Source organism: Peromyscus maniculatus, chromosome 1, assembly GCF_049852395.1.
Source record: "Peromyscus maniculatus bairdii isolate BWxNUB_F1_BW_parent chromosome 1, HU_Pman_BW_mat_3.1, whole genome shotgun sequence".
In the NCBI taxonomy this organism is placed as follows: Eukaryota; Metazoa; Chordata; class Mammalia; order Rodentia; family Cricetidae; genus Peromyscus; species Peromyscus maniculatus.
Genome location: NC_134852.1, coordinates 135,447,933 through 135,474,851, shown reverse-complemented (window position 1 = coordinate 135,474,851; position 26,919 = coordinate 135,447,933). Strand labels below are relative to the sequence as shown.

The window sequence follows — 26,919 nt, the reverse complement described above, 5'->3', positions numbered from 1 at the left end:
TGCTGTTCCCATGAGGCCTTTTGTCCCCCATCTGCCCACCAGTTATTTCAGCAAGTAGCCTGAGAGTCAGTCCAGCCTCCTTGTCCCTGGCATCTACATGGTCCTCAAATCCTGTCCAGCCCTTGCTGTTTGGTGTCCAAACCAGAGCACACCCCTCAGCTTAGCAGCTGTATGGCGAGAGATCCACGGCTTGGGAGGCAGCCAGGGTCTGAGCCAGCGGGAGTAAGAGGCCAGCTCTCCTGGCAGTTTATCTGCATGGATAAGGGCCAGGGAGGACCCACCCAACCCATGTTGGGTGCCAGGTATGGTGAGAAATCCATGGAGTCTGTTTAAAGGACGGGGAATTGATTAGGGGATAAGAACTCAATACAGCACGGGAGATTTATTGTAGGGTCCTGGAAAGCCGAGCTATGGTCCATGCTGTTCTTCTGCCTAGTCCGTCTCAGCATCTAAAACCACGAGTGAGAGAACAGCGCGTGTCTTAAGGTCTTAAGCATCTCAGGAACAGCATCTCAGGTCTTAAGCATCCCAAAAGCCGTGTCCCAGGGGCATGTACTTCAAGGTCATAGACAGATAGAGCAGTTACCTGCTACATCTCTAGGGGCAGTGCTTCAAGGTCATAGCAGGAATACCTACCCACTACACAGCTGCTCTGCCTTTGGCTCCATTCCCCTTGACAGTCAGATGCCACACCTGCTGAGACCCTGTTTTGATTTCAGTTGACTGGGTTGAATTAGGACTCACAGTGATGGTTCTCATCCGCTCACCTCAGCCAGCCTTCCTTCCTTCCTTCCTTCCTTCCTTCCTTCCTTCCTTCCTTCCTTCCTTCCTTCCTTCCTTCCTTCCTTCCTTCCTCCCTCCCTCCCTCCCTCCCTCCCTCCCTCCCTCCCTTCCTTCCTTCCTCAGCTCCTCCCCTTTGGTCCCTGGGCTCACCACTGCAGTACCCAGTACCCTTCCTTGATCAGCTCTTGCCACACTGTGGTTCCCTGCCTGCTTCTATTCTGCTCCAACATGTCAGAACCCATACTGGCCCAGATGAGGAAGGATCTGGCCATAGGTTCCTTCTAGAGGGGCTAGGCTGGTGGTTCCAGTGATGTCACACACAGGTCACCCCATTTTTTGCCTCTGCTGAACTCTGTCAGAAAAGCAGAACCCGTCTAGAAAAGCCAGGGCTTGGAGTTGGGGCCTCTGGGTGGGGAGCGTGAGTCCCCAGTCCCAGGATGCCCTGCACCCTCAGAGCCTTCAAGGTGTAGCTCAGGAGTAGTCTCTGTAGCCCTGCCCTCAGGTCTGCACTGGGCAAGGTGCCTCTTCAGTCCCCGCTTTGGGATGACCAGTGCCTGCCTATCCTGTGTTTCAGTTCAGTGACCAAGGAGCTCTGGAGATAGCTCCTGCCCTGCCACCTGTCTCCCTGTCTCCAGCATTTTACCATGGTACCAACCAGTCAGTGTAAGCATCCCACACAGACCAACACTCCCCACCCAAGACCCTCACCATCCCAGATCCTAGTCTGATGTCCATCTAGGCCTTTGCAGTCTGTCCTGCCCCCTCTGCCACTGCCCTCTGGTCCACTGGTGCCACTGGGTGGGAATCACTGACTAGACCAGGCTCCTCTTGCTTTTTCCAGCTCCCAGCCTTCCCACTTGCAGGTCCTTGTCTACACTGTGGCATCTCAAACCAGTTGGCCTCACCCCACTCCCAGCCCTGACCCTGTTCCAGCTCCGCTGTTCCTTCCTTTTCCTTTCCCAGGCCTGGTTGTCCCTCTTGGGGCTTGTCCTAGTTTACTTTTATTGATGTGATAAATACCATGACCAAAAGGAACTTGGGGGGGAGAGACTATTTCTCTTTACAGCTCGCAGTCCATCATGAAGGGAAAGAGCTCAAGGTACGAGAAAACTGGAGGCAGGAACTGAAGCAGAGGCCGTGGAGTGCTGCTTGCTGGCTTGTTCTCTGTGGCTTGCTCAGCCAGCTCTCTTTACAACCCAGGACCACCTGCCCGGGGTGACACTGCTCCTAGTGAGCTGGCCCTCACATAGCAATCATCAATCAAGACCATGCCCACAGACTTGCCTCAGGGCACTCCGAAGACTTTTTCTCAATTGAGATTCCTCTTCCCAGATGACTAGCTTGTGTCAAGTTGTTAACAAAAATCTCAAACAAAACCCAAGCAGGACAAGGCTGCTGTCCCTGCTGTTGGGAGTGGGTCCTAAATGCCAGCCATCTGAGGTCCTGTTCTGTCCCTCATCATTTTCTCTTCCACTGTCCTCCACACAGCCATGTCCCACCGGCCCCCCTTGCTGCCCTGTCCTAGCCTCTCACCCTGTCAGCTGCATTTAGCTTAGTTCAGGTTTATTCTATTTTGGCCTCGCTGACCCCTACTCCATGGTGTGTTCAACACCAGGACAAGAAGCCCACACAGTTGAGTGCCATGTCTCCAGTCCTGGCCCAGGACCATCGTGTGGAGCAGATCCCATGTGCCATGTGAGTGACAGGCTGATGGGTCTTCACACTTGTTCTTTTCTTCGCTTTGAAGGGCCTGTGGGCTCTGTGGTCAAAGTCAGCTTGAGAGTCCACACTCCCCAGTGAGCACAAGGCAGCCCTAAGGCGGCTTTCAGCAACCTTGGGACCTGCCCATAGATAGAGCCATTCTATCCTCCTTGCCTCCCACCTGGTGATGGCCATCTGCTGCTCATCAGTAGCCAGGACAGTACTGAGCCTGCTGGTTGTCACAGGTGGTACTGTAAAGGCCAGGCCGCTGCAGGAAGCTGAAGCCACTTAGCCAACCCACATCTAGCGAAGTGTGCCAGTGCTTGAGCCGCTGGGGATGTGTGGCTCTTCGTGAGGTTCCGTGGGCTGGAATGCTGGCCTTCCTACTCCATGCCTTACTGCTCCAAGCGGCACTGCTGTTGTACTAACTGTCCAGGTAAGATTACAGAAGCAACTGTCAGTGCGGACAGGACGCCAACCTCTAAGGCCCGTTACCTACTCCCGGGCCTTCTGGCTGCCTCAGCCTGCTGTACATCCCTCCCTGCCAAAGTTAGCTGTCTAAAAAGCTATACTGTAGTGGTCTAGACTCCCAAACCCTGTGTGACCAAGCTCAGATTCCTTGGCCTGGTCACCTTGTCATGTGGGATTGGGTGGGGCTGGGAGCTAGGCTGGTCCTGTCAATCATCAGCCATCCATGAAGCCAGAGGGATTGCCCAAGGCCTAGCCACCAGCATCCTTACTGGTGATCCTTGGTTTGAACTGAAGGGACCAGCATTGATACCAGGGGTCAAGATGTGGAGAGGAGATGAAGTCAGAGCTGCCCTCTTCTGCCTTCCAGAAAAGGGACAACTGACACCACGTGGAGACCAGAGAGGTGGAGGAGGGGAAGTCGGGAACAGTCCAGACCTGTTCTGAGCCACCCAGGAGTGCTGTAGGAACCCACAGGTTTTCATAAGCTAGTTCAGGATGGGTTTGATCACAACAAGCCAGGACAGTCCATTCAGAGCTCAATCCAGCCCATCTAAACTACCTTTAGTTGCAGCCTGGACTGCCAGCCTCCCAAGGCTCCAGTCTCCACCCACTGTGCACCCCTTGGCCTTAACCACGCCTGCCTGGCCACCCTTTCATTGTCCTGACTGCTCTGGTCTCTGCTTCTCTGAGCCAGCCACCTTTGTGGGACACATGTGGCTCCCCCTCCTTCAGTACTTCCCACCAAGAGAGCCCATGGGCGGGGGTGTCTCCCTGCTAGGGCCAATTCTCCCTACCCTTCCTTTCCCAGTGCCTCTTTGGTTGCCTGCCTTGCTACAGGCAGCCGGGGAATTTTTTTTGGTTTTGTTTGTTTGTTTGTTTGTTTGTTTTTCCGATACAGAGTTTCTCTATGTAGCTTTGCGCCTTTCCTGGAACTCACTTGGTAGCCTAGGCTGGCCTCGAACTCACAGAGATCCACCTGGCTCTGCCTCCCAAGTGCTGGGATTAAAGGTGTGCACCACCACCGCCCAACGGGGAATTTTGTTGAAGAAATGTTTTTTTTTTTTTAATTTAGAATTTTTTTTTTATTCATATTGTTGAAAAATTTTAAGTTACAATGAAAAGGAATGAAGCATCCGTAATCTGGATGGCCTAGGCACACATAGCAGTCCTGCCACACATGTGGCTTACAGAGAGTGGCTGGGGGAGCAGGACTGGGAGTCCCCCAGCAGCCAGGGCCTGCACCTTCCCACTGGGCTCACTGCCTTTGGGTGAGGCATCTGCTCTGGGGGTCCTCTGCATGCTGGCCCTGGCTATGACCACCAGAAGCTGACTGAGAAGCTCAGGTCCAGGGAACGCACGTAATGCCAATACTTAGCAGGTATAAAGAGGGTCTCGCCTGGGGACAGGACGCAGGATAGGAATGGGGCCTCAGCGAACTTGGGGAACTTTTCTAGGTTGGGATTCTCCACATCAACCTGCAGAAAGCAAGAAAAGTCACCTGCTGGTCTCTAGGGACAGCAGGCCCCATGTCACCGATTCCCCGTGTGCCCACCTGGCTGGTGTTATGAAGAAGGTGTGTCTCATGAGGGTACACAGCCTCAGACTCTTGCGGGGAATACAGCCGGATGTACTTCCTTCCTAATACCTGGGGGAGAAGAGGCCTGTCAGCTTCAGGACAGCAAGACTGGCCTGCTGACTACAGGCCTGTGGACCTGCCCTTCCAGGCCTTTCTGGTGTTTTGTGTCCTGCTGCCTCGTCCCACACATGCTCTGACATTCCAAGAACGCTCGCCTTCGGGTGCCTTATAGATCATTGTTCTGCATGCAGCTAAGCTCAGCCAAGCACTGAGCGTGAACCTGGCTTAATCTCAGGGGAGTTTCCTCTTCTCTTCACTTGTGAGGAAACAGAGGCAAAGTGAGTTGCTCAAGTTTACTAAGATGACAGCTGGTGGCCATGCCAGGCAGTGGGCTCCTGGGCCCTGGCTCTTAGCTGTTCCTGAGCTGCCTTGCAGGGCTGGCCCAATGCTCTCATTTATTAAGTCTTTTTAGCAACTTAGCCTGTGACAAGTTCTTAAAGCAGTGGGTGTGTGCTGCTTCCCTTGTGACAGACCTTTGACCGAGGCTCTGGAAACATCTGTCAGTGGCTGAGAGACCTGTTCCATCAGCCCTTATCCACAGGTGCAAGCTAGCAGTGGGAGAAAGGGTGGCTGGCAGGTGATAGAGTGAGCATGGGGCTGCTAGAATGTGCCAGGCCCTCTTCCCAAGAGCTTTCCTATCTGGCCCAAGAAATCCCACTTGGGTGCAGACTTGATCTGGGAGAAGCTCTACCCTAGGGCCTCAGGACTTTTTTTTTTTTTTTCTGTCTACATCCCTTTCACTTGCCTTCCCCACCCCCCAATCCCCTTTGAGACTGGGTCTCACATAGCTCACTCAGACTTGAACCTCCCAAGTGCTGGGATTATGGGTATTTAGCACAACAAGCTCCTTACTAGTTCCTGTCTGGCAGCAACTCCTACCTGGACCAGGAAGTTCTGCTGGGGGTCATGATGCAGTGGGGAGATGGTTCCTTGGGGACCAAACCAGGCATTGATAGTGATCTCTTCCTCCTCCCCGTCACCCAGGCAACAGTAATCAGGGATGCTGATGTCCTGCTTCAACTCTGGAATCTGAGGGTAGTACAGAAAGCAGAAGCCAGGGCTAGGGATGCCAGCCAGGCCCCAGCTGATACCTGACAGCCAAATACACTCCTTGATACATTTTGAGACAGTCTCTCTCTTGCTCATCCTCTTCCCTCAGCCTCTCAAGTACAGGTGTTATAGGTATGTGTTATCCTACCCAGCTTAGGTTCATATTCTAACGAATAAAACCTTAAGATATAAACAATAGAATTATAATCTTACTTCATATTTATTTCTATATTACATAGATATTTTTCTTTTTAGAAACCTGGTATTGCTCTATACCCCAAAATGGGAAAAAAAAAAAGCATCCTGTCATTTATTAAAGAGTAATGTCTTTTTGTTTTGTTTTGCTTTTGAGACGGGCTCACTTTGTAGCCCTGGTTGGCCTGCACTCACCATGTAGATTAGAATGACCTCAAACTCACAGAACTCCACTTGCCTCTGCTGGCATTAAGGTGTGAGTCACCACACCAGTTAGAAAACAACCACAGGTATTGTGCTTGTTGGTGCATACCTGTAATTCCAGCATTTGCAATGCTGAGGCAGGAGCATGACAAGTTGGAAGTCAGTCCGAGTGACATAGTGAGACCTTGTTTCAGAAATAAAAAAACCAGTCCCCAGAAGTCAAATGCACTGGATATTTATCAGATCTCTGGAGGGGATGGGTTTCAAAAAGTTACTACCTGTTAAGAAATCACAATTGGTGTATTTTAAATAAATTACTACAAAGACAGCAAAGTAGGCTGCTTACTAGACTCACTCTGGGAAGGGAGGAGTTATTGAGCAGTGTTCAGAAGTCAGAAAAGAGCTTTAGGGCCAAGTACACACACTTCCCAGTTACCAGAGGACCAAGGCAGGCACTCAGAAGCGAATTAGTGGTAAGGAAGGGTTTGGGTCTTATTAGCGAGTGAGCAGAACTGACCCAGCCGTCAACACTCTCCACTAATGACATTAGCAGAGGCTGAAGCCTTGGCCTGGAGCAGTGGGGGATATGAGAGGCTGCTGGACCTTGATCCACACAGCAACCTGATAGCCAGTGCAAGACTTCAAGAGCCTCGTGGGAACTGGGTTCCTTTGTGGTGAGTGACTCTTCAAGGAGGCTGTGGTTTCAGCCGCTCTCAGGAGTAGCAGTGAGTAGCTTACCACCAGGTGGCATTGGAAAATGCCTCCAATATGCCCCTTTGCTTCTGCCCCTACTTCCCCCCCTGGCTGCCTACACCTTCTGAACAGTTTACATTCTGATCTCCCTGGAACAGTGGCATGGATTTTTCTTGGCCTCTGGCTTTTCACAGCCCAGGCTTGTGCTACCTAATGAGACATGTTTGATAGGTACACAATGTGGTGATACATAAAGCTTTGGGGGTGGTTTCTGCCAGGGAATAATGCCACTGTCAGGTTCAGTGTGGGGCTCAGTGTGCTGGCCTGACTTCTGGGAAGAGCCGTGGCCTTGGCATGAAGAAGCTACTTATTGGAAAGCCCCTACCCACAGTGGGCCCTTCACAACTTGGATCTGAGCCCAAGGGTGCAGGCTCAGCCCCTAGCACCAGGCAGCTGACACCTCAGGTCCCGGGGGCACTTTTCAACCTCGAGGTGAATGGAAACATGAAACTCAAGAGCCTTTCAGAGAGCAAGTGACCTTACTACAACCTCTTGCAGGTCAGAAAACCAAAGACCATTCTCTGCCCCTCTGGGTGGGAAACCAGAATGTTCTAGCAGGGAGGTTGTATCAGCTACTCTGTCTCGAGTGGTCAGTGTAAAAATCGCTGCCTTATAGGCTGGTCGTTGGAGGGCTTAGTGTTGTAGGGAGTCCTTGGATAGTTCCACAATCCACAACATGGCTAGACCCCCAGGCTCCTTGCATACCACATTTGATTGAATGGCACCAGGTCTTGCCACCGGATGCTAAGCATAACTCTGGTTGGTTCCTGATGATGCCATCAGGACTTCTGAAGGGTGATTGGTTGGCTGAATCTCATCAAAATCACTGGCCAAGGATTCAGAGACTCTCAGAGAATACATGCTCTGGAGATGGGACTATTGACAAGTCCAAGGCAGTGGCCAGAGACTTCCAAGACTTGGCAATAGCTTAAGCTTCCTATAGACACAAAGGTCTTAGAAAACAGCCTTTGCCCTGTCCCCAGAATTCATGGCTGTTCAGACTCCTCTTTGGGGTGATATGAGCAGCAGAGGAAAACTGGGGAGCTGAGGGACAGAGCTAAGAAGCATGATCCGGCTGAAGTAGCCTTACACAGTTCTAACTCATCTTAAAGTTAATAGCAGCTTTACCTTCTAGCCCTGGGTTTAGGGTTAGACACCTCTGAGTATGTGTACTGAAGTTGTTTCCAGAGAGCTTTAATTAAGGTGGAAAGAGTCACCTTGAATGTGGGTAGTGCCATCGTATAGGCCGAAGTCCCAGAGTGAATAAAAGGGATAAAGGCAGCTGGGCACCAAAATTCATCTCCACCTTATGACTGGATACAGTGTGACCAGCCTGCTGCCAGGCCTTTGTGTCCCCTCAAGTCAGGAGCCCAAGTAAACCTGTAAGTAGCTTTTGCTAATGCAGTGGCTGAGCCCTGGGCCAAGCTGAGGCCACCCCAGCCAGTCACTCCTGGACTTCCTGGTGCATCTGCTATGGGTTTGAGTCAGACTGAATAGGCTCCCTCCTCTGCTCCTTCCCTTCGCCCTGCGGGTCTGCCATGTCCAGGTGTCCACAGATGGGGGTACAGGGCAGGAACATGGTCTCAGACTTACCTGGTCGAATAGCTGGTGCTGAGCAAGATACCCAACGTCCTTTGCCTGAACCAGAGGAAGAAAGTAGAGGTGACCATTGGTTAGTTTGTGTCAGGTACCTCTAGATGGCCCTATTGCCTAGTTGTTGCTGAGCCCCAGCCCTGGGCCCACCCACCACTGTTCTGTGTGGCTCTTTCCCCAACCTGGAGCCTGATGTGATCAGTGACCTACCATGCACACATCTCCTGCAGCTTCTCCCCTAAGAAAACAATGCAGGTGTAGTGCATAGGCTACTGCTTTTCATTAGAAGTTGTTTTAAAAATCGTGGTGAGATGTCCAAGACATAAATCTTGCCTTTAAGTTCAGTCACACTGTCCCTCTGTTAAATAGTAACTCCCATATACCTCACTCAGGATGTATTTGTGGATGAACTCATTGATGGTCATGAGGGTCTGGGACCAGTCTTCATCTGTGTACCTTGAACCCACTTCCACCGGGACAGTGCGATAGCCAGCAATCTCCTGGATGTACTGCAGACTGCAAGAGCAGGCATCGGCACCGTCACCACAGTCATCAGCATGCAGCATTGCTACTGACATCTAGGAATGGACTTCTTTGGTTCTCCTATACTCACAAAACCTCATGAGGTGGAGACCACTGTTGCCCTCACTCTCTTGACAGTGGTCTTACCATAGAGAGTGACACTACCTGCCCAAGACCACACAGCTGATGTGGCTTTGCGTATGGATCTAGATGGTTGCCCACACCATGCCCAGCCCTCAGGTTCAACCTCAGTCACATCAGTCACATATACTGTACGCTGACTACCTTTGCTGTCCAGGATTCTAACTTCACTCTTCTCACCCTGTCACCGAGCTGAGAAACCTTGGGACAGATGGAAAGCAGTATGTGTGTGTGTGTGTGTGTGTGTGTGTGTGTGTGTGTGTGTGTGTGTGTGTGTGTGTGTGTGTGTTATAGCCTGGGGTGGGGCAGGAACCGTTTAGTGAGTTACTTAACCTTCCTGAGTCCCTGCTCCCCATCTGTTAAAGGAGGTGATACCAGTACCTGCCTCATTTGGAGCATGACTGCTATGCTGTGCTCCTACAGAATTCCTCACTGGAGTCTCTGGGCCACTTCCTCCACACACTCACAACAGGCCGACTCAACTCAAACCACTCCCTTGAGCTACAGTCGTCTTGCAGAATGCCCAGAGTACTGCTTACACGACCCCTGTGGATGCTGGAATCTCAGGATTCTCCAGTCCTTATAGGAAACATCAGTGTTTGTGAAGGACCTAAGAACTCCCCGTGTCTGAAGTCATCTCATGACTACTTAGGCTCCCCACTGTAATGGCAATGCCATAGGAAGAGAAAACAAGGTTGTGCCCAGGCAGCCCACATGCTCACTCACAGCCCCCACTGTGTTTCTGATTTACAATGGGCTGCATCTGAGGACAAGACCCATGAACAGGGAAGGAGGAGGCAAGTGTACCCCCTCATTCCAAAACCTGTTCTCGACTGCAGCCTCACATTTCTCTCAGGCAGCAGCTCTCAGGCATCCAGATACTCTGAATCCCAGGAGGAGCCATCTCCTGGGTGATTCCAGTCATGGCCTCAGGGCCTGGAGAAGGAAGACCTGTGGATTTCTGAGATCTGGCATTAACACCTAACAGTTCTTTTTCTTTCTTTCTTTTTTCTTTTTCTTTTGGTTTTTCGAGACAGGGTTTCTCTGTGTAGTTTTGGTGCCTGTCCTGGATCTCTCTCTCTGTAGACCAGGCTGGCCTCAAACTCACAAAGATCCGCCTGCCTCTGCCTCACAAGTGCTGGGATTAAAGGCGTGAGCCACCACTGCCCAGCTGACACCTAACATCTCTGAGCCAGCTACTCCGGCACACTTAAGGATTTGCTCAGGGTGAGCACATGTCAGCAAGCAGCTTAGACCCCTGCAGAACTCTGGATAACTCACATTTTTAGGTAATTTTGAAAAATTCATTATTCCATGTGCTGGGAGGCATGCATGCCACTGTGTCACGTGTGGAGGTCAGAAGACAACTTTGTGGTTCTCTCTTCCACCTATGTGGGTCCCTGGGCTTGAATTCAGGCCACTAGGCTTTTGCAGACATCTTGCCAGCCCCAGAGTATCCCACTTTAACGTCTTCATTGATCCTCGGCGATCAATCAAGGGGCTTTTGAAGGGTGGTCTGGGGTGGTGACTTATGAGTGGCCAAAAGAGGTTTTCAGAGAGTCCTGGGGACACTCAGGAGGAAGGACAGTGGCTACTCACCTCCACTTCTTCATGCACGGCCAGTGGTCAGCCACACCCTCCAAGATCACAGGTCTCCCAGGAACGAGAAAGTGCTTCCTGAAGTGCTGCAGGGTTGGGCATCGAAGCCTGGGTACTGCCCGCTCTAACGCCACATCCGGAGCTGAGTTGGAGTCACACCTTAGCTTCTGTTTAGAATCCAAACAAAGCAAGATGGCAGCTGTCTCTGGAGTCTGTCTCACTGTCTCTGGAGTCTGTATCACTGTCTCGGGAGTCTGCATCACTGTCTCTGGAGTCTCTCACTGTCTCTGGAGTCTGTCTCACTGTCTGTCTCTGGGGTCTGTCTCACTGTCTCTGGAGTCTGTCTCACTGTCTCTGGAGTCTGTCTCACTGTCTGTCTCTGGAGTCTGCCTCACTGTCTCTGGAGTCTGTCTCACTGTCTGTCTCAAGTCTGCCTCACTGTCTCTGGAGTTTGTCTCACTGGCAGGATGTCTTAGGTGTCATTACGAACAGCAGACAGCTTTTCCTTTTTGTGTTGATCTGGGTGTGCCTGTGTGTGCACATGTGTGTGGCACAGGACCACCTCAGGTGTTACTCTTTCTCATGCACTGTCTACCTTATTGAGATGAGTTTTCTCGCTGGCCTGGGGCTCACTGATTCAGTTAGGCTGGCTGGCTTGCAAGCCCCTGGATCCACGTGTCTCCACCTCCCCAGTTCTGGGATGACGAGTACACGCCACCATGCCGAGATTTTTATGTGGTTCTAGGGATCAAACTCTGATGCTCCTCTATGTGTGGTAAGTTCCTCACTGAGCTATCTCCCCAGTCCCATGTTTTGTTTTAGACAGGGGTTCAACATATAGCCCTGGCAGGCTTCAAAACCACAGACACCACCTGCCTCTGCCTCCCAAGTGCAAGGGGTAAAGTTCACCACTACACTGAGCTGTTTTGTGTTTTTGAGACAGGGTCTCACTAGGAAGCCCAACTTGACCTTGAACCCAGAATCCCCTTGCCTCAGATTCCAGAGTGCCCACCGCACCCAGCAGTAGATGGCATTTCTATACCGTTTGCTTTCACCAGCCCAAGGGCCCTTTGCTCTCAGCCGGCTCATGAAAGGCAGAGGTCCCAACGAGTGAGTAGTTCGGCCTTGCATCCAGGCACTGTCCTACGAGTTTCCACACTGCCACCCAGTGGCTGCACCATGCTTTCCTTATCCATTTCCCTCAGGTAAGCTGAGCGGGTCACTGACCATTCCTGGGCCTCCGTTTCCTCATCTGTAAACTGGTGGTGACATCCTGGGCCTCCGTTTCCTCATCTGTAAACTGGTGGTGACGAGAGCACCCACATGCGGCACCCAGGACCACTGGCCGGCGGGCACTGACCCTGCTTCCTTTGCACTATCGCCACACTCAGCACAGGCCCCTTGTACGGCCCCCCACAGAAGCCTCCTCTAGCAACAGAAGATTCTTCTACAGCCTCATGGGAACATCAGCTCTGGGGTGGAGGTGGTGATATTCTGTGTACCTGCTCAGCCAGTTCATCCAGGCCACTGGGGGTGCCCAGTGAAGTTGGTAAGTGGATGCCATCTTCCAGTAAGGGACTGTGAGGCACAGAGAGGAAGGGACCCTGTCTGACCAGATGGGGTGTAGCATGGGAACTGCTCCCAGGCGGGCTGACTTAGGAGCCTGTGCTCTCTTTTCTGGCTATGCATCCTGCACCCCACTCCAACGGAGGACCGCTTTGGGCAGGATTCCACCATTCTATCCCCTTGGGACACACTTGGTGGGAAGATGGGGGTGCGTACCCTTAGGTCAAAGGGAACACATCTGTCTCTTGAACTGTAGACTGTCCTGCTCTCTAAAGAGTGAAACAGCGCACAACCCTAGGGCCCCACAGAAGGCACCGGGCACCACATAGACACTGGCTGCTGGCAGTCCCTGAGGCTGGCTGCTTCTCTCTAACTTAACGTTGTTATTATTTATTCACTTTTTTTTTTCCAGGTGAAATCTCATTGTAGACCTGCGTGGCCTCAAGCTCTCCATCCTGTGCCTCTGCCTCCCAGGTGCTCAGATTACAGATGTGTGCCATTATGCCTAGCCTCCTCTCTTCATTGGTAAACAGAGGCCAGTGGCTTCAGCTTTTCCCTACCAACCCATTCAACTCCTCAGGTGAAAGGTTCAACCCTGCCTCTCTTCCTGGCTTGTGGATCTCTTTCCGCTGTGGTCACATTCATGCGCTAATGACATCCATCACATCTTGCTTATACAGAAATCACACTCAACAGGACATTCTAGACCTGCAGGAAAGTACTGAGAAATACATGAGAAACAGTGCAGAATTCCATGGCTGGTATCCAACACAGCCCCGGCTTTCCTCTTTGGGGCTCAGGACCTATCTGACAATCTAGAAAAGAGGACACTGAGCTGAAGTCGGCTGAGGTCTGTGTGTAAGCTGTGCTCCAGGTTTAGAATAACTCTGGGACACTGACACCCCAGGCCAACTCCATGAGGCCTGGAGGGGCAGAACACACTGGCCTCCTGAACCTCGGTCTGCTGGCTGAAGGAGCTTTCCCACTAGGTGGTGAGAAGCATGCTGGGTTTCCTTCAGAGCTGCCTGGAAGCAGTTTGCAGGAGGCTGCAGCAGGCAGGCTCTGCCTAGTCCCTGTGAGCTGCCTCTCATAGATTAATGAAGCTGCCACCACCCGCTCTAAAAAGACACTGCCTTTGCAGAGACTTATGGGTCCAGCTGCCCATTCCCCAAATCAACACAATGCCCTTTTCAGCAGAGAGGCTGCCTGGGTGAGACTGTACCCAGGGAGAGGACTGGATTTTTCTAGAAGATGGGTTGGGCTGCTGGACAGTTCAGAATGGACAGAGACCCATACCTTAGCGGCAGGCTGGTCCTGGTGGGGGCCACAGGCAGGCTGCTTTCCTGGGAGAAGGTATGCCTGGAGGACTGAGACGACTTTGAGAAGGATGTCGTCAAGGATCGCTGCCCCCATCAACAGGCCCATGTCACACACCCGCAGCGCTTCGGCCACTGCAGTGGCCTTCTGTGGTGCCTGACAGAGGCATAGGGTCTTCAGGAGGCAGCCGAAGGAGTATACGCGGCGCCATTCCTTGTCTACATCTCGCCAGGGCCCAGTGTTGAGCTTCTCCCAGGAGTAGTCCAGGATGGCCTCGCTGGCCTGCAGGCACTCCTGCCAATGTCCTGCATAGAACAGGCCCACAGCCTGCTGCAGCAGCATAGTCATGCTCCTGTCCACCTTCTCACTGAGCTCCAGCTTCAGCTCCCCCTCTGTATCAGGCAGGAGTACCCTGAGGTCCTTCCAGAGGCTGCTGGACCCCACCAGGGGCTCTGTAGGACCCTTAGTGTCCTCTGACATGCTCCGCACCTGAGAGGAACAGGACAGGAATCAGAGACCACACACAACTCCTACAGCTCAGACCAGCACTTTTGAACAAGGTCTTTGCTGCCGGCTGCCCCACTGGTGCAGGGCCATCTTCTGGGCTCTCTGCTCTATTTTCAGGAGCTTGTGCAATGCCTGGCACTCTGCACACTGGACAGATGTCCATTCAGGGATGTGCGCTGTCCTCATCTGGAATGACTCCACCATGCCTCCTCTGCCTGATGGACTCCTGCCCAGTCTTTCAGGCCCATCCTAAATGATCGATGTGAAGTCTGAGGTTCCACAGGAGGGCTCTTCTTACAACACTTGTCACAGGCTACATCTACAGGCATGTTCGTGTGGTTTGCCTCTCAAAGCTGGGCTGTGGCACATCCCATTTGGGTTTCCCCAGAGCCTAAAGCTAAGTCTCAATATAGGTGCAGAAGGAAGTGCTGTTTAAGTGTCCCCAAAGCCTGTGTGGGGAAGACTTGGTCCCCAGCCTGCCGCACTACTGGAAGGGGTGTAGCCTTTTAAGAGCTGGAACCTAGGGGAGAAACTAAGGTCATGGAGATGTGCCTGTAAAGTTGGACGCATTAAGACCCCAGCCTTGTTTGTGGTCACCATAAAGCGAAGAAGCATCCTCATTCTCCCACAGTGATGGATTGAGCTGCCACAGGTCCAAAGCAACAGGGCCACGCAGCCCTGGACCGAAACCTCTAAAACCACAAGCCAACACAAACCTTCCTTCTTTTTAATTTATCCTAGGTATGTGTTACAGAGATAGGAAGCTAACAACACGAAAACCTAAGCAGAAAGAAAATGCTCAGCACCGGCAGTTTGGTGGCTTAGCCTGGGTGTTGTGTGTGTGTGCACGACAGTTGCTATTCTAACACTAACGTGACCTGCAGCTCACGGACAGCACGGCTCTCTATCTGTCCCCTCTATGTCCTCAGAACTATCCTAACCGCTGTGTCATCTGCTATGGGTTATGTGACTTATCCCTAAACTTTCATGGGCTTGGAGTTTGGTCCTCAGAAGGGGGACATTAAGAGATGGGGCCCAGAAGGAGCTAATTAGGTCATTGAGGGCACCACTGAGGGAGGGGATCAATACCCGAATGGGCTAGTTCCTACAAGGGTGGTTGTTGTAAAGTGACGTCACCTTCATTTGGCCTCCTTACACATGTGTGTGTCCCCTTCCACTTCTCTGCCTGACGTGGTGATACAGCTTGGTGGCCGGTGGCCCGCATCAAATGTCTGTACCAAGCTCTTGGGACTCTGCAGCCATCAGAATTGTGAGCCAAGGAAACCTCTTCTCTATGCATCCCCCAACATGTGTCAGTCTGTTACAGCAACCCTAGATAGAGCAGGACATCCTCTGCCTCTGATGATGTTGAGTGATGGGGACCATCATGATTTTGGCAGAGAATGCAGATGGTCAAATATGAAACATTAGGCCTTTTTGTCCACACAGCCAGAGTTGCCACTACTCTGCCATTCATGAACCAGAATAAGCAATTAGGGGTGGCTATGTTCCAATAAAGCTTTATTTATAAAAATAGAGGGTGCCAAATGTAGTCTGCCAACTCCTGCTCTTTGTGTATTGGAGTTTTATGCCTGGGTTTCATCCCTGGGCAAGGGGTAAAAGAAAAGAATAAAAAGGAAAAGATTACTCCCCCCCCCCCCCCGCCCCCTTTTGAGACAGGGTCTGTCTGTGTAGTCCTGGCTGTTGTGGAACTGAATTCAGAGATCTACCTGCCCCTGCCTCAGGAGTGCTGGGATTAAGGGCCTGTGCCCCCACCGACAGACAGAAAAGATACCCTCTAACTTCTTCTTGGCTCTCTCGGACAAGCTTCCCATGTAACTTACTGTGACAGAAGCAAGGGTTACAGGAATACATGCAGTGACTGATGTCTGGCCACAGACACCTCCCACAGGTACCCTAGAGGGTGGAAGTGGAGTGCTCTCAGACTCCAGGGAATAAAAGTCTCAGGTAGCAGGAAGCTGCCACATGGAAAAGGGATTGTGGGAAGGCCCATAAGCCTGGACCATCCATATAGGAATGGCCTGAGCAAAAGATAAGCACACTTAGCTGGTTAGCAGACCACTGCTGGTAATTCTTGCAAGTGAGTCTGCACTGACGGACAGATAACAACCCCTACAGACGTTCATATCCTGCCTTTAAATGGTGATTATGTCACCTAATAGGGCAAATAGGACTCTGCAGGTGTGACTGAGACTGGGACCTGAGATGGAAGATTATCCTGGATTATCTGGATGGGCTCATGTATTACATTAAAAGGACTGCTTTGGGCTAGAGTCAGAGTTGGAAGGCCATGTGACTTCAGAAGAATGGTCAAGGAAAGGTGAAGTGGCTGGCTTTGGTGACTAGTTAATGGGCCACAAGCTGAGAGGAATTCAGAGCAACTTCCAGAAGCTGAGAAAAATCAAAGAAATTGATTCTTTCCTGGGGCCTTTGGAAAGAAAGGCCGCCCTGCTGAGCTGTTGATTTCAGCCCACAAGCCTGCTGTTTACAGCCGGTGCTTATGGTAGCATACTTCAGCAGCAAGGTAAAAAGAAACCAGTGGTACTGGAAAGTGACAGACACACGAGCCTGGAGCTGGCATCCTTAGTGACTCTCTACTGAGCAGTCAGCTAGTATGTGTTGGCCCATGCCACCATGCTGGAAAGGCCACAGGCAAAGAGATGAAGAGAGCCTATGGCTAACAGAGAGCACGGAGCAAAAGGCTCCATGTCCAGTAGCTGCCCAGCCCATGTGCAGCTCTGACAGCAGAACCTGGGGGGCATTGGTCCCTGTCCAGCTGAGTCATTGCATGAGAGCTCAGAACAGAGCCTTGTAAGAGATTCTGACACAGAGGACCTGGCCAAGCCATGCACACACACCCAGCTCAGAAAAACAGTCCTAAGTGTGCATTGTTTGAGCCACTGAATTTACCATGCAGTGTCGCATCTAACCCACACTCCATCTTAACTTCAGGGGCACCCAGGGTCCTATTATGCCCAACAAGGGGATTTCTGTTGCTCAAGCTGAGTTCCACAGACTGGGTAATTTGGTTCTGGAGGCTGAGAAACTGATTTCACACATATACTTCCAGTTCTAACTGACACTTCAGGGATGGGTGGAGGCTTTTCCTACCTCCAACAAAACAGCCTCAACCATCACCTAGCTCCATCTCTGAAATCATTCCCTGCTTTGGCCTCTCAACTTCCATTCAGTTGGACAATGGTCCAGAAGTCACTTGATTTATCACCCAATGCCGAGTTTTTTTGCTGTTCTGAATCGTATATAAATACCTGATATACAGGATATCTGATGTGACCCCCAAAGGAGTCACGACCCACAGGTTGGGAACCCCTAGTCTAACTTCACCCTTAGGGAAAGTGACCAAATTCTCCATAGAACTAAAATCAAGGCTAGGAAAAGCTTCTTCCTCTAGACCTTTTGAGAACCTGCTCTCTCCCCCCATTTCTCACACACCTCAATCCCTTCGAGGTCCTGTATGGTAGACCTATTCTCCCCGCCCCTGGGCATTTATTCTTCAGACACTTCTTTGCTCCCACAGGTAGCATCTTGGTCAATGGCTATGGCAATGAACTCTCCCCAGCCCCTGTCCCCACTGAGGAGAGACACAGCCCTCCAGATACTGGAGGACTTACCTGTTTTACCTGGCAGAGGCATACCACCCCATCCTGGACCCCAAATGGACAGGACCCCACAAAATTATTCTCCTGACCCCCGACAGCCACTGAACTAGAAAACTTCCCATCTTGGACACACCCCTCCTGTCTTAAAAGACCTGCCTACTCATACAGAATGGTCCCAACTGGACCCAGGACACTAAAACTCGCTGGGCTCCCTTGTGCCCCAGGATGGCCAGCTGGGACTGACCCTAACACTTACTCTCTTCCAATCTGTACTAGTTGGGTTTTTCAGGAGGAAAAGAACAGGTAGAATGAATATATATGGGATTTATTAGAGTGACTTACAGGCTGTCCAGCTAGTTCAACAATGGCTGTCTTTTTTAGAAGTGGGGGGAAGAGAAAGGGGATTTATTAAAATGACTTACAGGCTGTGGTCCAGATAGTTCAACACTGGCTGGCTATGAACAGAAAATCCAAGAATCCAGTAGTTGTTCAATCTACAAGGCTAGATGACTCAACTGGTCTTTTGTATATTCAAGAATCCCAAAGAAGTAGGCTCTAATGCCAGTGAAAAAATGGACTTGCTAGTAAGGCAAGGCAAAGCAGACAAGGGCAAAAGCTTGCTTCTTCCATGTCTTATTAGGCTTCCAACAGAAGGTGTGGCAAAGATTAGATCTGGATTAAAGGTGAGTCTTCCTACCTCAAAGATTCAGATTACAAGTAGATCTTCCATCTTCAAATTAAGCAGAAATCCTTCACAGGTGTGCGCTCCATTTTGAGGTTTTAGTTAATTCCAGATGTAGTCAAGCTGACAACCAAGAAGCACCATCACACTGGAAAAACAAAATTTTGGCCTCAGATGGTGTCTTAGTTAGGGTTTCTATAGCTGTGACCACAGCAATTCTTACAAACAAACAAACAAAAACCATTTAATTGGGGATGGCTTACTGTTTCAGAGGTTTAGTCCATTGTCATCATGGTGGGAAGCATGGTGGTGAGAAGGCACATATGTGCTGGAGAGATATTGACCATCTGTGGTGGTCTGAACAAGATTGGCCCCCATAGACTCATATATTTGAATGCTTTAGAAGTAGCATTAGGAGGTGTGGCCTTGTTGGGATCAGCAGGCAGCAGGAAGCACTGGGCCTGGCTGGGGCATTTGAAACCTCAAAGCCCACCCCCAGTGACACACTTCCTCTAACAAAGCCACACCTCCTCCAACAAGGACACACCTCCTAATGCCACTCCCTAAGCATTCAAATACATGAGCCTATGAGGGCCAATCTTATTCAAACCATCACAGATGGCTAGCTAATGGCAAAGAATCCTCTCCAAAGGCCACCCTCCACCCGGAGGTGAAGGCTATGGACATCTTTGTCTCCATCCACACCTTGGATCCATGGGGAGTCTTGCTCTCTCTCCCCTCAGAAAAACCAAGCCAGTCAAACCTCAACAAATGCCTTGATCCCAAGGTTCCCTTCCTTAAAATGCTTGCCATCATAAACTGTAGCCATGAAAATGCTCTCTAAAATTCATCTTGGAAAAGACTGTTGGACCTGCCTGAGGGTAAGGCAAGCTACATAGTTGGACATAGGCTTAACCAAAATCCCGTTAACCAATGACTTCATGTCCAAGCCCTGTCTTTGGGCCTCGCCGGTACAAACTGTGGCTAGAGCTGATGTGTGGGTCCCCATCTCAACTGCACTAGGCCAATCTGCAACTCAAAAGCCCCTGATGACACCCATCTTACAGGCCCCAAGGCTTCTTCTCTAGCTACCCCTCAATCACCCCATGTGCTAAATTGTATACTTAGCTTCTGATCTTACAGTCATCCCTGGGAATAAAATTAATTACCAGCCCACCCCTATCTAAACCAAAAGGGATGGCATATTACTTCCATTCCTATCAGGAGTAACTATGGCAAGGGCTGTGGGCCTGTGAGGAATGACCATTGGACTCCAACAAGTACAACACAGCTAACTTGCTAACAAATCATGGCTGATCTGACACTGGTACAAGACAGCATTGAAAAACTCCAAACTCAGCTGGACCCAGCAGCCATGGTACCACAAAACAGACTGGGGTCTGATCTCATTATGGCAGAGAAAGGGGGGAATCAGTGCTATGGTGCTATGTTAGGTGAGGAATGTTGCTTCTACATGAATTTATCAGGTGTGTAAGGCAGAATGCCAGACAGCTAAAAGAAAGAATAGACTCATGAGCCAGATGCCCACATCAAGCTGGAAAGGCTTCTGGGGCATTTGGGAAACATGGAAAACCCTGTGTACTGGGCCCCTCATCATGACAGTTCTGGCTCTAATCTTCTGTCCTTTGGTTGTAAAATTCCTCTTTAATCTGTTGCAGCAAAGAGTAGAAGACCTTACCTCCTCACCATCACTCAACTCTTCCTGCCCAGACTATCTCAGAGTCCTGTGACCAGATGAGCCAAAGAGCCAATATATGGGCTCGAGAAACAGAGATACATCTCAAGTCAAAAGACCCTGAAAACCCCTGCTTTTTCTCCCTACCCCTTACAATGACCCTCTCCTCAGCACGAAGCAGTTAAGAGAGGAGTCCCTGTACCCCACTTCAGGGTTTAGAACGATGGAATGCCTTGGCTGTAAAACAGGATTTCTACAGGATTAAACCCCGCTTAGCTGTTATGTCAGCCCATGCATTAGTTAGGGTCTCTAGGGCAGTGGTTCTCAACCTTCCTAATGCTGAAACCCCTTAATACAGTTCCTCATGTTGGGGCGACCCCAACCATGAAATTATTTTGTGCTACTTCATAACTGCAATTTTGCTACTGTTACGAACTGTAATGTTTCTATCTGATATGCAGGATAGACCCCTGAGAAAGGGTTGTTTGACCCCCAAAGCAGTTGTAACCCACAGGTTGAGAACTGCTGCTCTAAAGGAACGGAACTGATAAAATGCATGTGTGTGTGTGTGTGTGTGTGTGTGTGTGTGTGTGTGTGTGTGTGTGATTTATTGATTTATTAGAGTGGCTTACATGCTGTGATCCAACTAGTTCAACAATGACTGTCTGCCCATGGAAGGTCTGAGAATCCAGTAATTGTTCAGTCCATGAGGCTGGATGTCTCAGCTGGTCTTCAGTATACATTGAAATCCTGAAGAAGCCAGCTCTAATGCCAGTGAAGGAATGGACTCCCCATTAAAGTGAGGGCAAGCAGGCAAAGAGCAAAAGCTTCCTTCTTCCATGCCCTTTATTTGGACCGACACCAGAAGGTGTGGCCCAGATTAAGGGCGGGTCTTTCCACTTCAAATGCTTTAATTTAAGAAAAATCCCTCAGAAGTGTACCCAGTCACTTGGGGTTGAATTAATTTCAGATGTAGTCTAGCTGATAACCAAGAACAGTCATCACAGCCCAGACAGGAATGTAGCCTGTCTCCCAAGATAATCTATCTTGCTTGAAAAAGAGAATTCCAGGAAACAGGGACTGCAGACCCACATGTAGTCCTTATAGCTGCAACAGTTTCCTCATTCCTAAGCCCAGCACCCCACCCCTATAAAGGGTTCCAACCAGCTTTTTCTCTTTCCCACGGAAGAATGTCTGTCCTTCACTGTTTGAAATAAATACTCCCATCTGTTGATGTCAGATGCTGGGCTCTCTCTGCCTTGTACTCTTTATGCTGGCTCAAAAACCTAACATTTATATACTGCTTCTTCCAATGGCCTTGAAGATAAGGGCTTCAAGTTGCAGACTACATGAAAGAGCATTCTGGGAGAGGGCCTCACACTGGCTGTAGTAAATCATCCTCTCTCAGACACATGAGCTAGCCTTAGTAATTAAAAGCAATTTAAATGCCACGCACTGATTTGTGGGTATGTGCATACACATGCTATGGTGAGCTTGTACCATGTGTATGTGTGGAGATGAGAGGATAACTTCAGGACTGGTTTTTCTCCTTTCGCCATGTGAGTCCCGGGAACTGAGCTCAAGCGGTCATGCCTGGCAGGGAGTGTGTCCCCTCACTGAGCCCCACCTTAGAACTGTTGTTTGTTCTAATGCAGAGTTCATCAGTGAATGTCTGATACAGCTGACGTTAAAAGACAGTCTTCCAGAGGTGGGAGTTTCAGCCCCATAATGGCTGTCAGGCTGCCTTGGCGGCTACTTGAAGTGGCTTCTGACAGGTCTACTGATTGACGTTAAATACAAGTTTCCCACAGGGCCTTCTGTTGGCAGTGTGAAGAAACCTCACAGTGAGTGGCATGCTGGCCTCAGTAGTCTCATGGCTGCCTCCCCAGCCTTTCCAGAACCTGCTTGGCCCTTTAAATAGTCACTATCCTTATATTACTCAACAGACATCCATCCAAAATGACTCAGTGAATCATTTTAAAAACAATTCATTATAGATTTCTGAGGTCCAGGTTTTGATGATACAATATTATAAAATATCTCTTATAGTCTAAATAACTGGAACTTTTCTGGACCTCACAGCTAAAGTTAATAACACACCTTGAAGTCAAGGCTCAAGATGGCCATGCTATTGTGCAGTTTGTTAACCTACCTTTAAGAGAACACAGTGTTACTTGTGTTGGGTTTCCCATGAAATCAACTTTTACAACCTAAGCTAATGCATAGCTATAATCTTAAGTAATGTACTCTTTCATGCTGCTGAACCAGACAATGCAATTGAATTATTTGCTAAAGGCAGCAATTACAGACGTTGAAAGCAACTTTCTAAAATCTACTTTAAAAGTTGTGAAAGCAGCATTTATGGATATTGGTTGATAAACATTGATGGTCATTGTTTGGGTCAGTTGAGCTAGTAAGTGACTTAACCCTTTGTAAAACCCTGTTAAAGATGTCTGTAAAGTATCCCATTCATTTCCCATGGGATGTTTTCTGTGCTGTTCAATGTTACAGGAATTTTGTCTATGTTGTGGTCTGACATCCAATGGAATAGAGCATTTGGTTAGAGAGGTGGGGTTCACATTCAGCTGGCTGGAATGGATCATGGAGAAGAGAGAGGAAGGCCCTCAGAAGAGGATGAAGCCTAGGGGTGGTGTGGCCTTTTCAAGCTGCAAAGTGAACCGTGGCTGTGTGTTGTGGTCATTTGCGATTATCTCAAGCTTTTATCTTTAATATTTGCCCCTGAGTTTTATTTTACAATAAAAGAAATCACATTGAGAGCCCCTACTACCTTCAAAAGCAAAAGCAAAAAGCCTTCTTTGGCCAGCAAGACATCTTTAAAGGCCTATACCTGTTGCTTTTGGGGAAGAGAAACTTGTAATGTGAGCGTATGAGGCCATAAGACTAGTACATGTAGCCTGTGTTTCGATAATTAAGGTGTCATTTTACCAGGAATAATTCCCTATTTTGTCTAGGCACCTAAATGTATCGTATCCTAGTTTAGATGGCAAATTTCATCATTAGCCCATCTATACCTAACTATTGGAAGGCTATTTACCCAACTAACAGTAAACTCTTTTATATGGTACTCTGGGGAGCCAATTTAAAGGCTTAAAATTTAGGTACAGTGTGAAAGACTGATTTTTTTTTTTGGTTTTTCGAGACAGGGTTTCTCTGTGTAGCTTTGCGCCTTTCCTGGAACTCGCTTTGGAGATCAAGCTGGCCTTGAACTCACAGAGATCCGCCTGGCTCTGCCTCCCGAGTGCTGGGATTAAAGGTGTGAGCCACCACCGCCCGGCTGAAAGACTGATTTATACACCATATGGTTGACTCCCTGTGGAGGGCCATTTGATTAATACAGCCTTTTCCAAGAGGCAATTCAGTGAGAGGTTATAGGAAGCTAGTCCATACTTACAGCCAGATCACAGGGCTACTCAGGCTGGTCCCATCTATATTAGATCAGGGTTTGGGCAAGTGCTGGAGTGTTGACTTGAAGCCTGGGCTTGAGGCCATAGAGAAAGACAGTCCAGGGTACATACACTGGAAGGCCTGTTCAAGCTGCTGGTCACGGAAGGCTGTTGCTTCCGGCCCACACCAGGCCAGCTCCTCTGAAAACATTCATAGAGCTTAGGAGCCCACACTATGGATAATTGCTGAATCCTGGAACTCTTAAAAAGAAACTTTGGAAAATTGGTCATAAAACCAAGGCAAAATGTGGCTTCACCTGGTGCATGGATTATACCTATTAGCGACTATAGAATTACCAATAATGCATCAGTGGCATGTTAAGGATAGAAAAGCACTTCCCCTTAGTGCCATTTAGCCAAGATCGAGTCCAGATTTGAATTCTCTACTTCATGCTCCCTGTGTATTCTGTCATCTGTCTGTCTGTTGCATGAGTCTGAATCTGTGCCTGCCTGCAGGCTGTCTTGTGAATCTGTTTGACCCTGTGTCTGTGTGTTCTGAGTGTGTCTGTCTATCTTGTGTGTAATTGTCTATATCTGTGTAGGGTGACTGACTGTCCCTCACAAAAGGACGCTTTAGGACGCATTACTGAAACCCGCTTGGTTGCTGTGAGAACACAGGCCAAGCGGGTTGCCGGAGGCCTTGGCGTTAACCAAGTTCTAGGAAAGCACGTGCAAACCTTCACTCAAACTACCGGCAAACCCCAGCTGCTCACGCCCCTCTCTGCTTAGTCTGAAGGACTGGCTAAGTGCGTGTAGGCAGAAGACGCCCTGGCTCCCAGGAAGTCCCTGGTCGGCCGCACGGGCTTCTGTCCACTTTCGGGGGACAGGAGGGTTTGGGCGGGGTCCAGGGTGGAGGTTGGAGACAGGCCCTTTTCCAGCAGTGGCCAAAGGCACACTTTCCTGACAGACAGCACAGCCATGTCGGGTGGGTCCATCTGGCCACCTGGCCTGTCTCCACAGTTGAAGCAGTAGCCAAAGCCATGCAGGGCAGAGTAAGGTGTGTGTGCAGGGAAACACGACAACCGACGCAGACGCACGGCAGTCCGGCCGCCAAAGCGGTTCCACGCATGCGCGGGCACTTTCCCCACTCCCACTCAAGCAGCTTCTTGAGCGGCTCCCAGGCCTCCCAAGGCGCCTGCGCGAAGCCGTCCCATCGCTCGCCCGCGCTGGGGCTTTAGCGTGGCGCCTGCGCAATTTGTCCCTCACGGCCCGCGCTGCGTGTGTGAGCAGCCCCGAGGTGCCCGCGCGCTGCGGATCCTCCACTAACCTCTCTGACGCCTGGACGGGGCTGTGTTTCTCATCGCTGGCGTCGACTGGTTCCGTCGGGGCGAAGATTCCACGGCTGGCCTTCTCGTCCTCACGAACTACACCGGGGAGCATCGATTGCTCCCGACTCGGCTAATCGCGACGAGAGCCCTAGAGGAGCGCCGAGCGATCGATGCCCAGCCCCGCCCTCTTCGGGTCAAAGGCTGTGGCGGCCTGAGCTCTTTTTTATCCCCCGGGTCATACCCTGCAAAACAGTTTCCCACCCACGATTTTTATCTAATCCTTCCAACTCAGATGATTAGCTCTCCCTGTTATACAGAGTAGGAAACCGAGGTGGAAGAGAACTGACCACAAAGTTTTGGAGATCACATGTATAATTAAAACCCACAAGTACGGCATCCAGAGCTGGTTCGTCGAGGTGGCCTTGATGTCTGTGCAGACAGGCAGGTGCAGAGCGGTGTGGGTGTCGCCGCGAGTTTTGTGTTTTGAGCATACTCTCCCGGTGGATTCCAGAGGTGCTGGATGCCTTGTAAAGATCTGCTAACCTTGGGTTTGGGGTGTGACTAGAAAAGGGTAGGGAGCCGGGTGGTAGTGGCGCACGCCTTTAATCCCAGCACTCGGGAGGCAGAGCCAGGCGGGTCTCTGTGAGTTCGAGGCCAGCTTGGACTACCAAGTGAGTCCCAGGAAAGGCGCAAAGCTACACAGAGAGACCCTGTCTCGAAAAAAATCAAAAAAAAAAAAAAAAAGAAAAGAAAAGGGTAGGGAATCCATTTACTGCTCAGCAGGGATGAGTCGGTGCCCCACTCCTCGGTTTTCATCCTCTGAACAATCCTGCTAAGTAGAGATGAGGAAGGGAGTGGGAGGTTTTGCTCAGGGCCAGTGCAACAGATCGTCGTTTTCTAGGTGCTGTGGTTGGCGATACAGTCTAAGGGTCTTAATCCGGTTCGTTTTCTGTGCCAGTTAAAGAGTTAAAAGGCAGAAAAAAAAAATCTCGAGCTCAACAGGTAGCAGCAGAGAAATCTCAGACATCACAGGCAGCGGCAGACACACAGAGAAAAACCCTCTGCAAAGCAGATGGAATGGGAAGCTGAAACTTTTGGTCTCTCCTGCGTTTTTTAAGTCTTTTCCTTCCCTAACTTAGGGTTGGTCAGTTTAAAGGAAGGATGTTTGATTGTTCTGCAACTGTTGTGTGATAAGTCCTGATCTGGCCTTAAACTTGTGGAGCCAGTGGATCAACAGGGTCCTGCCTTTGTGGGAGACAAAGCCTACAAGGCCTTAGTTTTAAGCTGCCAGGCTTTTGTCTCAAGTCAGAACAGTGAGGAAGAAGTCGGCCATCTTGGAAATGCCACACCTTATTAAGTAGCCATGGCTCCTTTATATCTGTGTCTCTACCAGGAAGTCTAACTCCTCTCTGTAGGGCCTTTGAAAACTTTAAAAGCATAGCTAGCTGTTGCTGTTATCACCGCTCCCAGCTATGAAAGGAAGAAATAAAGAACAAAAAGCCGTCATAACCACCAGGCTCCCATGCTGGTACCTGAACCTGCTTACCTCCGCCAGGTAGTGAGTGCTGAATTTTACCAAGCACAGTACCCTTGGAAAACAGTGAAGAAACGAATCTTATCATCCCTATGTATTGCAGCAAACAGCTTACTGCAGCAAAACATCCTTCCCTTAGCACTCCAGGATGTTCCTTCATTCCCTGCAAAGGGCCAGGCAACCCCTCCAAAGTTCCACGCTGGGTTTACTAAGAGATTAGCCAAACCGCTTGTCTCCACTTATTCACAAAATGCTGGAGAGACAAATTAGGTCCCTGGATGTTGGTTCCCAAATAGCGGCACACAGGGTGACCCCAGGGTGCAGTAACTCTGACCTGCTATGCCGGCATGCCACCCTCTTTATTTCACTCTCTGAATTTTCTAGTTTTGGATTTCTTCTCTGTGAAAGAAAAGTTCAAACTGGGAAGATGATCAGTCAGTACTCTGCATGTGTGAGGTCCTAAGTTCAAATCCTCAGTACCCAAGTGCAGGAGCAAGTACCTTATAACTCCAGAATTGGGCAGGCAAAGACAAGAGGATCCCCCCCCCCCCCCCCCCCCCCCCCGCCCCCGGCTTGCTGTCCTGTCAGGCCAGCAG

General features: G+C 50.1%; 1 protein-coding gene across 5 annotated transcripts; it reads right to left on the bottom strand.

Moving 5' to 3' along the window:
• Window positions 1-324: 324 nt before the first annotated feature.
• Kdm8 (lysine demethylase 8) lies at window positions 325-24,945 on the bottom strand. 5 transcript variants are annotated; one of them, XM_006980365.4, is made up of 9 exons: window positions 24,789-24,944; window positions 18,377-18,509; window positions 13,511-14,020; window positions 10,649-10,815; window positions 8,770-8,902; window positions 8,387-8,431; window positions 5,471-5,620; window positions 4,508-4,600; window positions 325-4,430 (listed from the first exon to the last, which is right to left on the bottom strand). In XM_006980365.4, exons 3-9 carry the CDS (start codon window positions 14,009-14,011, stop codon window positions 4,266-4,268), a joined length of 1,254 nt encoding a protein of 417 aa, XP_006980427.1. In that variant the 5' UTR covers window positions 14,012-14,020; window positions 18,377-18,509; window positions 24,789-24,944; the 3' UTR covers window positions 325-4,265. The 5 variants fall into 5 exon arrangements, with proteins under 5 accessions (XP_006980427.1, XP_076408044.1, XP_015854374.1 ...); XM_076551929.1 differs by having other exon boundaries at window positions 325-449; XM_015998888.3 differs by lacking the exon at window positions 4,508-4,600 and having other exon boundaries at window positions 24,789-24,945.
• Between the last annotated feature and the right edge of the window lie 1,974 nt (window positions 24,946-26,919).

Excerpts from the sequence above, each read along its gene's own strand:
- Kdm8 (XM_006980365.4), bottom strand. The coding sequence starts at position 14,011 with ATGTCAGAGGACACTAAGGGTCCTACAGAGCCCCTGGTGGGGTCCAGC. Across the intron at positions 10,816-13,510 it reads AGGACCAGCCTGCCGCTAAG|AAGCTAAGGTGTGACTCCAA; the intron begins GTATGGGTCTCT and ends GATTCTAAACAG. Across the intron at positions 8,432-8,769 it reads ACAAATACATCCTGAGTGAG|GCAAAGGACGTTGGGTATCT; the intron begins GTATATGGGAGT and ends CCTCTGGTTCAG.